General features: G+C 38.2%; 2 protein-coding genes and 7 non-coding genes across 10 annotated transcripts; 2 read left to right on the top strand and 7 right to left on the bottom strand.

The window, feature by feature from the left end:
- Nucleotides 1-174: 174 nt before the first annotated feature.
- LOC139195426 (5S ribosomal RNA) lies at nt 175-293 on the bottom strand. The gene has a single exon (XR_011580248.1). It is a non-coding gene; the product is annotated as a 5S ribosomal RNA (ribosomal RNA).
- Nucleotides 294-497: 204 nt separating this feature from the next.
- Nucleotides 498-616, bottom strand: LOC139195415 (5S ribosomal RNA). Its single transcript, XR_011580237.1, has one exon. It is a non-coding gene; the product is annotated as a 5S ribosomal RNA (ribosomal RNA).
- Nucleotides 617-820: 204 nt separating this feature from the next.
- On the bottom strand, nt 821-939 carry LOC139195685 (5S ribosomal RNA). The gene has a single exon (XR_011580507.1). It is a non-coding gene; the product is annotated as a 5S ribosomal RNA (ribosomal RNA).
- Nucleotides 940-1,143: 204 nt separating this feature from the next.
- LOC139195674 (5S ribosomal RNA) lies at nt 1,144-1,262 on the bottom strand. Its single transcript, XR_011580496.1, has one exon. It is a non-coding gene; the product is annotated as a 5S ribosomal RNA (ribosomal RNA).
- A 204-nt stretch (nt 1,263-1,466) lies between these two features.
- On the bottom strand, nt 1,467-1,585 carry LOC139195631 (5S ribosomal RNA). Its single transcript, XR_011580454.1, has one exon. It is a non-coding gene; the product is annotated as a 5S ribosomal RNA (ribosomal RNA).
- Nucleotides 1,586-1,789: 204 nt separating this feature from the next.
- Nucleotides 1,790-1,908, bottom strand: LOC139195520 (5S ribosomal RNA). The gene has a single exon (XR_011580342.1). It is a non-coding gene; the product is annotated as a 5S ribosomal RNA (ribosomal RNA).
- Nucleotides 1,909-2,112: 204 nt separating this feature from the next.
- On the bottom strand, nt 2,113-2,231 carry LOC139195408 (5S ribosomal RNA). Its single transcript, XR_011580230.1, has one exon. It is a non-coding gene; the product is annotated as a 5S ribosomal RNA (ribosomal RNA).
- A 2,379-nt stretch (nt 2,232-4,610) lies between these two features.
- On the top strand, nt 4,611-8,185 carry LOC139187510 (uncharacterized). Of its 2 annotated transcripts, XM_029101125.2 has the most exons (4): nt 4,611-5,047; nt 5,231-5,256; nt 5,454-5,499; nt 8,039-8,185. In XM_029101125.2, the coding sequence occupies exons 1-4, from the start codon at nt 4,757-4,759 to the stop codon at nt 8,090-8,092; spliced, it is 417 nt and encodes a 138-aa protein (XP_028956958.2). In that variant the 5' UTR covers nt 4,611-4,756; the 3' UTR covers nt 8,093-8,185. The 2 variants fall into 2 exon arrangements, with proteins under 2 accessions (XP_028956958.2, XP_070676693.1); XM_070820592.1 differs by lacking the exon at nt 8,039-8,185 and having other exon boundaries at nt 5,454-5,700.
- Nucleotides 8,158-11,414, top strand: LOC103412658 (phosphoenolpyruvate carboxykinase (ATP)-like). The gene is made up of 7 exons (XM_070820591.1): nt 8,158-8,186; nt 8,323-8,445; nt 9,143-9,196; nt 9,306-9,376; nt 9,492-9,671; nt 9,900-10,016; nt 11,062-11,414. The coding sequence occupies exons 2-6, from the start codon at nt 8,372-8,374 to the stop codon at nt 9,974-9,976; spliced, it is 456 nt and encodes a 151-aa protein (XP_070676692.1). The 5' UTR covers nt 8,158-8,186; nt 8,323-8,371; the 3' UTR covers nt 9,977-10,016; nt 11,062-11,414.
- Nucleotides 11,415-12,861: the final 1,447 nt, after the last annotated feature.

Here is a 12,861-nt window from a genome sequence, read left to right as displayed (position 1 = left end):
CATTTCTTTGGCCGTAACCTTTACGCGTGCGAACATCACACCGCCCCCACACGATCGCACGAAATTCATAAATGTTCATCAAGACCGTCCCTCGAATATTCAAAAAATATAATTAATAAATAAGCCGCTAACAATACGCAACCAAGAACTATGAAAATTAAAAAAGAGGTGGGGGGGATGCAACACGAGGACTTCCCAGGAGGTCACCCATCCTAGTACTACTCTCGCCCAAACTCGCTTAACTTCGGAGTTCTGATGGGATCCGGTGCATGTGAGTTGGTATGATCGCATCCGTTATTCTATGACTTGTAATTGTATATGACCATTTCTTTGGCCGTAACCTTTACGCGTGCGAACATCACACCGCCCCCACACGATCGCACGAAATTCATAAATGTTCATCAAGACCGTCCCTCGAATATTCAAAAAATATAATTAATAAATAAGCCGCTAACAATACGCAACCAAGAACTATGAAAATTAAAAAAGAGGTGGGGGGGATGCAACACGAGGACTTCCCAGGAGGTCACCCATCCTAGTACTACTCTCGCCCAAACTCGCTTAACTTCGGAGTTCTGATGGGATCCGGTGCATGTGAGTTGGTATGATCGCATCCGTTATTCTATGACTTGTAATTGTATATGACCATTTCTTTGGCCGTAACCTTTACGCGTGCGAACATCACACCGCCCCCACACGATCGCACGAAATTCATAAATGTTCATCAAGACCGTCCCTCGAATATTCAAAAAATATAATTAATAAATAAGCCGCTAACAATACGCAACCAAGAACTATGAAAATTAAAAAAGAGGTGGGGGGGATGCAACACGAGGACTTCCCAGGAGGTCACCCATCCTAGTACTACTCTCGCCCAAACTCGCTTAACTTCGGAGTTCTGATGGGATCCGGTGCATGTGAGTTGGTATGATCGCATCCGTTATTCTATGACTTGTAATTGTATATGACCATTTCTTTGGCCGTAACCTTTACGCGTGCGAACATCACACCGCCCCCACACGATCGCACGAAATTCATAAATGTTCATCAAGACCGTCCCTCGAATATTCAAAAAATATAATTAATAAATAAGCCGCTAACAATACGCAACCAAGAACTATGAAAATTAAAAAAGAGGTGGGGGGGATGCAACACGAGGACTTCCCAGGAGGTCACCCATCCTAGTACTACTCTCGCCCAAACTCGCTTAACTTCGGAGTTCTGATGGGATCCGGTGCATGTGAGTTGGTATGATCGCATCCGTTATTCTATGACTTGTAATTGTATATGACCATTTCTTTGGCCGTAACCTTTACGCGTGCGAACATCACACCGCCCCCACACGATCGCACGAAATTCATAAATGTTCATCAAGACCGTCCCTCGAATATTCAAAAAATATAATTAATAAATAAGCCGCTAACAATACGCAACCAAGAACTATGAAAATTAAAAAAGAGGTGGGGGGGATGCAACACGAGGACTTCCCAGGAGGTCACCCATCCTAGTACTACTCTCGCCCAAACTCGCTTAACTTCGGAGTTCTGATGGGATCCGGTGCATGTGAGTTGGTATGATCGCATCCGTTATTCTATGACTTGTAATTGTATATGACCATTTCTTTGGCCGTAACCTTTACGCGTGCGAACATCACACCGCCCCCACACGATCGCACGAAATTCATAAATGTTCATCAAGACCGTCCCTCGAATATTCAAAAAATATAATTAATAAATAAGCCGCTAACAATACGCAACCAAGAACTATGAAAATTAAAAAAGAGGTGGGGGGGATGCAACACGAGGACTTCCCAGGAGGTCACCCATCCTAGTACTACTCTCGCCCAAACTCGCTTAACTTCGGAGTTCTGATGGGATCCGGTGCATGTGAGTTGGTATGATCGCATCCGTTATTCTATGACTTGTAATTGTATATGACCATTTCTTTGGCCGTAACCTTTACGCGTGCGAACATCACACCGCCCCCACACGATCGCACGAAATTCATAAATGTTCATCAAGACCGTCCCTCGAATATTCAAAAAATATAATTAATAAATAAGCCGCTAACAATACGCAACCAAGAACTATGAAAATTAAAAAAGAGGTGGGGGGGATGCAACACGAGGACTTCCCAGGAGGTCACCCATCCTAGTACTACTCTCGCCCAAACTCGCTTAACTTCGGAGTTCTGATGGGATCCGGTGCATGTGAGTTGGTATGATCGCATCCGTTATTCTATGACTTGTAATTGTATATGACCATTTCTTTGGCCGTAACCTTTACGCGTGCGAACATCACACCGCCCCCACACGATCGCACGAAATTCATAAATGTTCATCAAGACCGTCCCTCGAATATTCAAAAAATATAATTAATAAATAAGCCGCTAACAATACGCAACCAAGAACTATGAAAATTAAAAAAGAGGTGGGGGGGATGCAACACGAGGACTTCCCAGGAGGTCACCCATCCTAGTACTACTCTCGCCCAAACTCGCTTAACTTCGGAGTTCTGATGGAATTCAAAAAATATCTTTAGGGGCTCCTAATTAAGGGACGTTAGGTGGGCTACGGTGCCTATGCGCATGGTTGGACTAGGTGGACTTAAATAAACTTACCATATATCAGACAAATGGGAGGACTAGGCATACTCGTATTGAGAATTTGATGTTTATTAGTGAACGTATAACATACAAAAATATTAAATTTTTAGCTTTAGTATTTTAGTGAATTTGATGGTATGGAATGAGATGAAAATGCAAGCAACTACGAGTTCATAGTACTTTACGAAATACTTTCAGAGGTTTTATGAATTTATATGGTATTTACAAAAAAATAAAAATAAATGTGGGTTGAGTAAGAGACCATCCCTTTGTGTAGATAAATATTGTTTGTTAAAAACACCATTCCTTTGCTAATTGGAAATGGAGAGAAAAGTCTTTTTTCTTCGTTTAGGTCGGTTCTCCAAAGGTTCTCACATGTGCTTTTTCACCATATGTCCATACCATTGGGTGGTTAAGTGCTTTTTCACCATATGTCCAGACCATTGGGTGGTCCTCAAAGGTTCTCATAGTTGCTTTTTCAAACGTCTGTGTGTTCCCGGGACCACTTGCGTCCAAGAGTGGATTCGCCCATATTTAGGAATTACATGTAATCCTTCACATCTAAAAATTCATGACGCAGACCAAGAATGCCATACATTGGTAATTCATGACAACTTCAAACGACCTTCGATGGATGTTCTGTTTATTGTGTTCGATTTGTATCGACCTCTCAGATCCTCTGTCTTTTATATATTTCTAAAAATATGCCGCTCGGTTGACCCGAAAGGGTAATTTCGGTATTTTGATAAAATTGTGCCAATCTGCTAAGAATTGGAAAAATCTAAGAGTACCGGGGCCTCCGGGAGGTCGAAAGGAGTCCAACGCAACTGACAGTGCGCAAATCTGATGTCGTATGGAGAAATAAATGTGCTGTAAGCGTTCAAAAAATTGTCGATTGGTGTGCGCAATAGATTTAAAAGTCGATTTTGAAGCACAAAAATACGTTTTTTTTTAATATCTAATGGGTTGGGGCTCCTATGGAACCCCATAGCCTGATTCGTCTTAAAAAGTTATGCGGATTCAAAAAAAAAATCACCCAAAACGGACACCCGAGAGCAAAGTTATTGCCCTTCAAAGTTTTTAAACCACCAACACAAACCCTCTCGCGTCAATTGCTAGTCCGCGCTCAACTAAGAGGAACAGACAATGGACAAAAGTAGCCTCGTCAAACAATCCAGCTTAAGAGATTGGCGAGGGCATTATTGTAAAAACGTACATGTAGAACCATCGAAAGGCAATACTGCCTCCATTCATTCCTCAACCGTGAACTTCTCCTCTCTCTGCTGTCTATTTGTAAGAAGCGCCGCCATGCTCACGAGTCGGACAATTCTATATTCTGTTCAGACCGTTTCCAGGTAAACTCCCGCGTTTCGCATTTTTCTGTATTTTTCTGAAACCGTGCTCTCGGTTTATCCCTCTTTGCCTTAGAATTCGTGCTCTTCTTTTTAATCTGTATGTTCTTTTGCCTTAGAATTCGTGCTCTTCTTTTTAAATCCACTTCTCAATTGAACTTTTGAGCTCATTGTTATTTTTGGGGCAGTAATTAGTGTCCATGCTTCTGGGGTTTTTAATCCCCAGTACGAGACCTCCCTGCAACTCCTTTCCATGGTTGCCATGGCTGCTCAAGAACCAAAGTCGGTCAACCTTCCACATGTAATTGACAACATTACCCTCATCAAACAAAACAACTCATGACATTTTCCCCTCTTCTGCTTCTCCGTTCTCTCTCTGCCTTCCATTTCTAGTTTATGCACCGGCAAACCATTATCTATTCTAAAGTTGGTGGGCAATTGGCCTGTTCATGGCTACAGTCAAGAAAATGCCACTCGATTTCACGCTATTTACAAAAAAAAACCATCAGATCTGGGCTGGGTTGAAAGGTAATTCTTAAAAGTTAAGGGGTAATTGTGTCCGTTGGATTGAGCAATTTCACTTTATTTAAAAAATTTCCACCGCCATTTCTTTCCCTCTTTCTCTCTCCCGACTCTCTCGATAACCATCCATCAAATCCCCATCCTTCCCTTTTCTCACTCTGTAAGCTCATTTCCTACAACCCTAGCACCATTTCTCTCTCATTTCTCTCAACCTAGCCCCAGCCCTGCTCACCCCATTCCTCTTCATCATCTCAGTTATATTCGTCGAACAATCACTGATGCACCTCCACACGAACCCATATCGAATTTTCCTCCCTCTCCTAAAGACCGCTTCTTTGCTTTCCCCAGTTAAACACTGTGCTTCGCCACTGAGCTCCGAGTTCAGGGCTCTGTCCCTCTGCGGCGGTGAAAATGGAGTCTCCACCTCCTCGGCGATGGCCACGGAGGCTCAGGTCTCGACCCAAGACGACAAATTGAAGGATGCCCAGATGGAGGCAGCTGATAAGCCTGAGAAAGTCGTGTTTCCAACCAACGAGTCATCCGAAACCCTAATCAGAATTCGATACACGGTATTTGTTGAAATTTCATTGCTTTGGATTGGATTTATGATTGTGTTATGTTAAATTGAATTAGGAGTGCTTTCCTGTTGAATTTTTAGATTCTTAGGAGCTTCCCCTTTTTGAAAGTTTGATGCTTTTAATCAACTATTTTCAATTCTACGTTACTAATTGTCACCTGATTCTGTTGTGAAGAATGAGAAAGTGATGATGAAGAAAAGGTAAAGTTTCGTACTTTGGTGTTTGATCCTGAAGTAGATTGAATTTTCACTCTCTCCGATCAAATTCTTCTCCTTCCCAAATTTTCTGCTCAAATCTCAAAAATTCCAGGAGCGGAGCGGAATTTAAAATGCTCGAGCTCTGCTTCTGTCTGAATTTAGCATGTTTGAGAATTGCTAATGGATTTACTATGTTTCAGAATTTTGGATCGTTGGAGTGCGAACTTGGTACTTTGGCATTTTGAGGTATATAATCATACACCTTTTTTTTGTTTAGAGCTTAATCAAGGGAACATCCTTATTTAGATTTTCTTCTCAGTGACAAAGAGAATTAGGCCTCGGTTTTGTTTACATGATTCTCTAATTTCTGTGATGTTTGATATCTATTTTATGGTTTGTGTTTTGTGGATTTTAGGAATTTGGATTTGGTATAAACTATTTGCTCATGTTCTGTTGAATTATTCTTCTATATCGGTTAACCTTGGTCTTTGGTTTTCAAATTATGTTTTTTTTGGGTATAAATCTCGGGATTTTGGGGTTTTTACTGTGGTGGGTTTATGGAAATTCAAATTTTTGCATTCGCAAATCCGCAACCGCCGTCGAAAATCGGATGGTGGTACTAATTATGCTTTTGAGCAAACCTACTTGCAGGTTCTTCCCTCTCTTTCTCTCTCTCTCTCTCTCTCTCTGTATTTTCTTTTTCCTTACATTTCTTAGTTTTAATTCTGTCTTCCTGCCCGTAAAATTGAGTAATCAGTAGTAATGCATATGCAAAGAATGGATGCACCAATGTATATGCAAAAATCATAAGTTTGATTAATATAGAATTATAAATTATTTTCTGTCTTCTTGCCTGTAAAAGATGACTGATAATGTGTTTTTCTCTGTTATATAACCCTCCCAAAGAGAGTGGGAGTGGGTAATGACAAGGGTATTTGGCATGCTATAGCTCATTCTTAACATGCTATAGCTCATGTGAATCAGTTGCAGAGTGATTTTAGTGTTTGAATTTCATCTGTCAAGCATTATCTAAATTGCTTGAGTGCTTCAGTGTTTGTTTGAGTTTGATCTTTCTAATTGTATGTGAATTTAATACGTATGTAGTTGCCCTGTTTGGCTTTGGGGTTTTGATTTGGTGGTTGTTTGGATTTGGGAATTACCATTGATAGATAGCATTCAAGCAAGATGCATAACTCATATGCACATATTTTTTTCATATTCCTTTTCTGCCATCTCTTATTTAGATTTGTGTAATTGGTTGGCTCAAAGATGGTTTACAAGGCAGGGCTCTATATTCATCTTAATATTGGTCCATATATTTGTTCATAATGGAATTTTGGGAATGATCATTTTCCTTGGCAGTTTTTTGTTTCGTCAATGAATTTCTTTTTGAATGTTTCTATTTTCTTTAGGGGGTTTCCAGTTTGGCTGAGGTGTGTGTGCTTTTTTTTTTTACTAAGGATACGTAATTTTAAAAGTTGACAATTTCAGTCATTTGTCTTAATTAATCAATGATTAGTTTTTTATCTGCCCCAAAAATTTTAATTTTATTTTCGAGCCCTGATTTCATATTAGGCACCTTATCTTCATTTCGATTGTTCTGTCTCATATTGGAATCTCAACTTCTACCTTTGTAATTTTGATTTCAAGTTTTATAGTTCATTAGCACAAACAAGATCATGAGCATTTTGGTAGCCTGCATCTCTCAGTTCTTGGTATTTCTTCTTACACGTAATCTGGTTGAATTTTTTATTTTGTGGGTTTGGAAATTCAAGATTTTTTTTTCGGCAATTTATATTTCCATTGAAGTTTTTGAACTGTTGTATTTGGTTGCCAGTATGATTACTTATGAACTATTTCGCCATATGCATTTGCTACAAAATGTAAATTTATTTTAAATGCAACATGTTGAAGTCCTCTGTGCATTTGCATAAGCTATTGTGTGTTGTTAAAAGAGAGAGGACATCTAGCATACAGCACACATGCCATGTGTGAACAACTAAGTTTGCCATGGAAGGATTTCTGGATTTCTTCGATGCCCTCTCCTTCAGCCAAACCTCTGCATTTACATAAATTTTTAGATTTATTTTTCAAATCATTAGTAGCTATAGATTTATTTTTCAAATCATATAGACCGTTAGTAGCTATAGATTTATTTTTCAAATCATTTTGGAAAGGAAAATTAATGGATGGTAGAAGTAAAACTGAAATTGAAAAACACCGAGGTTAAACATGTACAGTTGAAACTGTACCATTTGTATAATTAAAAAGAAAATAAATTAGGATCACATGGCTTCACCAACCTCACAGCACACACGCCATAAGATGAAATTTAATGACTACTCTGTTGCTCAAAGGGAGATGGAGGGTAGAAGGTAATGGAATAAATCTGTTCTCAAAATCTGAAATTGTTTGTTCATTATACAACTGTTTTACTTACCAGTAAAATCCAACTGTTATAGTTTGATATTACAGATATGATATTCCAAGAATTAGTTGAAACAGTTTATAATCTAATCAAATTAGTAAGAAAAACATATGTTCCCATGCATGTAGAAACTCAGTGGAGATGAAACTACATTTGGAAATGAGGTAGAGCACCAATGAAGTGATTAGAGTGCATGTGTTGTGTGGTCTAATATAGGATGTACATTAGTTGAAGGAAGGATAATGTGACTTATTGCATATAAATTTGTCATCAAATTTGAAAGATATTGTACACTTATTTTGGAGACTGATATATCATTGTTTGATTTTAGTCCTTTGTTTTTACCTTGTCAAATAGGTGGTTTGCTTCTCTATATTTTCTCATTGCCTCCACGCAAAAGGTCAGTTTTGACTGATATATCATTGTTTGATTTTAGTCCTTTGTTTTTACCTTTTCAAATAGGTGGTTTGCTTCTCTATATTTTCTCATTGCCTCCACGCAAAAGGTCAGTTTTCTTTTCTGTCATTAAAATATTCTTAGATTGTGGTTGTATGTGTTTGGTTTTTTGCTATTGTATCTTTTGAAGTTTGCTTATTTGTAGAACCTCTGACAATTGTTGTTTGGTATGTTTGGAACTGCAGATATCCAAAATTCGTTGACACACTCAGAGATATTGATGACTGCCTCACAATGGTTCACCTCTTTGTGGCATTACCTGCTATTGAGGACAGAATTGATGTCAAATGCATTCATAACTGTCGAAGGTAGATATTTGAATTTTTCTAAATAAAAGGAGTTCTGAAGTGTGAAATGATGAGGAGTTAATCGTTTTGTGGAATCTTCCCTTAATACTGGTGTTGCTTTCGTACCAGGTTGAGTCATGAATGGCAAGCTTACATATCTTGGACTCATAAATTGCGTAAAGTCTTTGTATCTGTTAAAGCCATATATTATTAGGTTTGGTTATGTACTGTACACTGCTTATCAAATCTTCAACTGTGCATTTTATGTTATTGTGTTATTTGGGTATGGATTCTTCTGTTGTTTGTTCATGCAGGCCGAGGTTAAGGGGCAAAAAGTCACTTGGTTGACCCCTCACCCTTTGTAGCAAGTTTTGACTGATGATATTGATTATATTTCGTACTTTGTATTTCTTTTTGTCCGTCATCAACCTTTGTTTGATTCCGGAGTGGGAGTTTGATAAAGAATGTGACTTTGATATGACAGAGTTTTTGAAATTGTGTTGTGGCCATGTGTGAAGCTGAATGATGCAACCTTTGATCTCTCCCATCTGAATAAAGCTAAATTTTTGTATTAAAATGTAATAATATTCAAATGTATACTAAGTTTCTTGGTAGCCAAAACAGACCATTTGCATGATTTTGTCTAGAATTCGTTTAAAGATTTAAAATTTCTCTTCACCCTGTTAATGGGTTTGATTTTTCCCCATCTGTTTTGCAGTTTGAGTCTACACAGTTCTGCGGATTCACTCAATTGCAACAATCTCTTCTGCAAGTAATCTCTACCTTCATAGTTATTCGCATACGAAGTTAGTTTTAATTTGGATGTATTAATACTTGGAATGTGCTTGATCATATTGCCAGTGTTTGCTTATTTTTTACAGCACTTGCACCGTGAAATCGATGAAATCGGGTTCCATTTGTCCAGTTTATAAAATTCCATATCGACGCAGAGGTATGAATCATGATAATTTTATGTGTGCAATGATCAATTGGCGATGGATACATCAATCTTTTGTGTTTCAGTTTCTTTCGTGTTTGTGTAACTGATCCTGGGATGTTTGTTGCAGGCACTGGGAAGACTACTCTGTCTACGGATCATAATCAGTATCTGATTGGAGATGATGAGCACTGCTGGAGCAACAATGGTGTGTCAAACATTAAAGGTCGTTGCTATGCCAATGCCAAGTGCATTGATTTGTTAAAGGACAAGGAACCAGATATTTGGAATGCCATCAAATTTGGGACTGGTACTTAACATCATGATATAATTGAACATTCTACTTTAAAAATGACAGTTAGTGTGAAATGTTTATGTTCTGTGTCATGATTGTAAGTAAATCATGGAAAGTTGCTTCAGTAAATTGTCCTCTTTTCTTTTTTTTTTCTTTTTTTTTTTTTGTCAAAAGTGAATTGTCCTCTTTCATTCAGTTAAATTTTGTTTGCATTTTGTTTGTTTTTTTTTTCTTGCAAATCAGGATCTTGGTGGATCACTAGGAAGAGATGCAGCAACCGGAAGAGGAGTACTTTTTGCGACAGAGGCTTTACTCAATGAGTATGGAAAGAGCATCTCCGGACAACGGTGTGTTATACAGGTGAACTTATACTGATCACTAAAGGGTTATGAGGTTGAGAGTCTGAGACTTGGACCTAGATCAGATTTCTATTGATTTATATAATTTACTTTTTGCTTTCCAGGTACAATCATATTTCACTCCCTCTGGCACTCTCTCTCTCTCTCTCTCTCTCTAAAATCTCTGTTGGGTTTCTACCAATATGTCTCTGTTGGGTTTCTACCAATATGTCAATTTGTATAATTTTTTTTTGATGTGAGATTTGGTGCATTTGATTTGGGTTATGGTTTGAGATTTTATTTGGAAGATTTCATTTTTGAGTTGGATTCATGGTTTTTGCTTAAGATCTTTTTTCTATTTTTTAATTTTTTTATGGTCACTGTAGCTTGCTGTGCATGTGATATTTTATTCCATGTCCAATATTATCCAAATTCATTACTGCGTTACAAGAGCTTGCAACTTATAACTTTGCTCCCAACTCCCAAGTGAGTCTTAGATAGCAAATCACCCTAATCGGCACACTCTAATTGATTACAAGTTTTTGGATCCTAAACACTTTGAAAGGGTTTCCAGAAAAGACATCTTTCCAAGGGCGAGTAGTGACACTGTCAATTTCCTCAACCAATCTTCATTGGAATTTTCTCCTTCATCCTATATATTGCTGCAGCATTAACACATTCAACAAGAAATTTTCAGTTTCTGGTCACTTAAGATGGCATGAAAATGAACACAATAAATCATCCATATTCTTTTTTGTTAATCTATTAATTTTAGAGCACTTACTAAAGTTGAACTGTTTAGCGCTGCTGCTTAATTAGAATCTAAATTGTGTATATAACTAATGCAGCTAATCATAATCAAGTATTATGAGTGAGAATCTTCAGGTTGATTAAGTACCGTAAATAAGATATATAATAAAATATATTTTTGGACTGATAAATAAAATATATAATATGCATATGCATGCTAGGGTTGAAGTTCCTGAAATGTTATCCTTAATGGTCATTTACCTTGAAAAATTGTTATAGAGTGCAAACTGATGTATGTTTCTCCATCTTATATCTAGGTTCGTAATAATAGCTAGCTAGAGAAGCGAATTGAAGTAGCTGCTTTTAGCTTCTGAGTCAGAGACTTGAAGAAGGAGCAAAGATGAATGCATTAGTGGCAACGAACAGAAACTTTAAGTTGGCTGCTCAGCTTTTGGGATTGGACTCCGTGGATAAGGCCAATTATGCATAACAAATGTGTGAGTAACCCGTGGGATTAAGAAACTTTGCAAGAAGTTGTGGTAAAGACTGCAAAAGCATTACTTGCATAAGGAGATCAATAGCAGGGCTTGAACACACAAAACCAAAAATCAAGGGAAAAAACAGAACAAGAACATTTAAAATTATTCAAAATAAAGATGAAAGATAGAAAGTTTGGGTTGCCTCCCAAGAAGCACTTTAGTTACTGTCTAGAGCTAGACATTCTTTTGGTAGTTTGATTCAAATAATAGGTTCCTTCAAAGTGATGGAATCCTTAGCAAGATCATATGAAGACTCCTTGTATAACTTCAAGCGATGCCCATTAACTTTGAAAACAAAACCAGTTTGCACGTTTTGGATATCCACAGCCCCATGAAGATAGACCTGTACAGCACGATATGGACCATTCCAACGTGATTTGAGCTTTCCTGGGAATAGTTTCAGTCTCGAATTAAAAAGCAAAACCTTCTGACCCAGTTGAAACTCTTTACGAAGGATGTGAGCATCATGAAATTTCTTGGTCTTATCCTTGTAAATCATTGCATTCTCATAAGCATCATTCCTTATTTCTTCCATTTCATTCAACTGCAGCTTCCGCTTCTCTCCCGCTGCTTGGTAGTCAAAATTGAGGTGCTTAATAGCCTAATATGCCTTGTGCTCAAGTTCCATAGGTAGATGGCAAGCTTTCCCATACACCAAACGAAAAGGAGACATCCCAATTGGTGTCTTATAAGTTGTCCTATATGCCCATAAAGCATCAGTAAGCTTTAAACTCCAATCCTTTCGAGATGAACTGACAGTTTTCTCAAGAATCCTCCTGAGCTCACGATTAGATACTTCAACTTGTCCATATGTTTGTGGATGGTATGGGGTGGCTATGCGATGGTGAATATGATACTTGGCACAAAGGGCAACCATGGTGCGGTTTAAGAAATGCGTACCTTCGTCACTGATGATAGCACGAGGTACTCCAAATCGGGGAAAAATAGTATTCTGCAAGAAACCTAACGCCACAGAACTTTTGCATGTTGGAGAAGCTATTGCCTCCACCCACTTAGAGACATAATCAACCGCCACCAAGATGTAAAGATTGCCATGTGAAGAAGGGAAAGGTCCCATGAAGTCTATACCCCAAACATCAAATAGTTCAATCACTAAAATACTTTGTTGGGTCATCTCATTTCTCTGAGAAAGATTTCTAACTCTTTGACACTTATCACAAGCCTGGCAGCATATGTATGCATCTTTGAATAAAGATGGCCAAAAGAAACCACTCTGTAAGATCTTGGCCGCTGTCCTTCTTGGTTCAAAATGACCACCACATGCATAGTGGTGAGCAAACTTCAAAATGCTTTGTTGTTCTTCTAAGGGGACACACCGACGAATGATTTGATCTTGGCAATGCTTGAAAAGGTATGGCTCATCCCAAAAGTAGTGTTTTACAGTGGAGAGGAACTTCTTCCTTTGTTGGTAACTAAACTCTGATGGTATTTCTCCAGATGCCAAATAATTTGCGATGTCAGCATACCATGGGAGAAATTACAATCCTCAATCACAAGAAGCATAACCAATTTTAACGTGACATTCGTTCAAAATTGCATCCAACGACTTTTCTAAGC

The sequence above is a fragment of the Malus domestica genome, chromosome 04, assembly GCF_042453785.1.
Source record: "Malus domestica chromosome 04, GDT2T_hap1".
In the NCBI taxonomy this organism is placed as follows: Eukaryota; Viridiplantae; Streptophyta; class Magnoliopsida; order Rosales; family Rosaceae; genus Malus; species Malus domestica.
This window is presented reverse-complemented; position numbering and strand designations above follow the sequence as displayed.

Excerpts from the sequence above, each read along its gene's own strand:
- LOC139187510 (XM_070820592.1), top strand. The coding sequence starts at position 4,757 with ATGCACCTCCACACGAACCCATATCGAATTTTCCTCCCTCTCCTAAAG. Across the intron at positions 5,048-5,230 it reads TAATCAGAATTCGATACACG|AATGAGAAAGTGATGATGAA; the intron begins GTATTTGTTGAA and ends TCTGTTGTGAAG. Across the intron at positions 5,257-5,453 it reads AAAGTGATGATGAAGAAAAG|AATTTTGGATCGTTGGAGTG; the intron begins GTAAAGTTTCGT and ends ACTATGTTTCAG.
- LOC103412658 (XM_070820591.1), top strand. The coding sequence starts at position 8,372 with ATGGTTCACCTCTTTGTGGCATTACCTGCTATTGAGGACAGAATTGAT. Across the intron at positions 9,377-9,491 it reads AATTCCATATCGACGCAGAG|GCACTGGGAAGACTACTCTG; the intron begins GTATGAATCATG and ends TGTTTGTTGCAG. Across the intron at positions 9,672-9,899 it reads TGCCATCAAATTTGGGACTG|GATCTTGGTGGATCACTAGG; the intron begins GTACTTAACATC and ends CTTGCAAATCAG.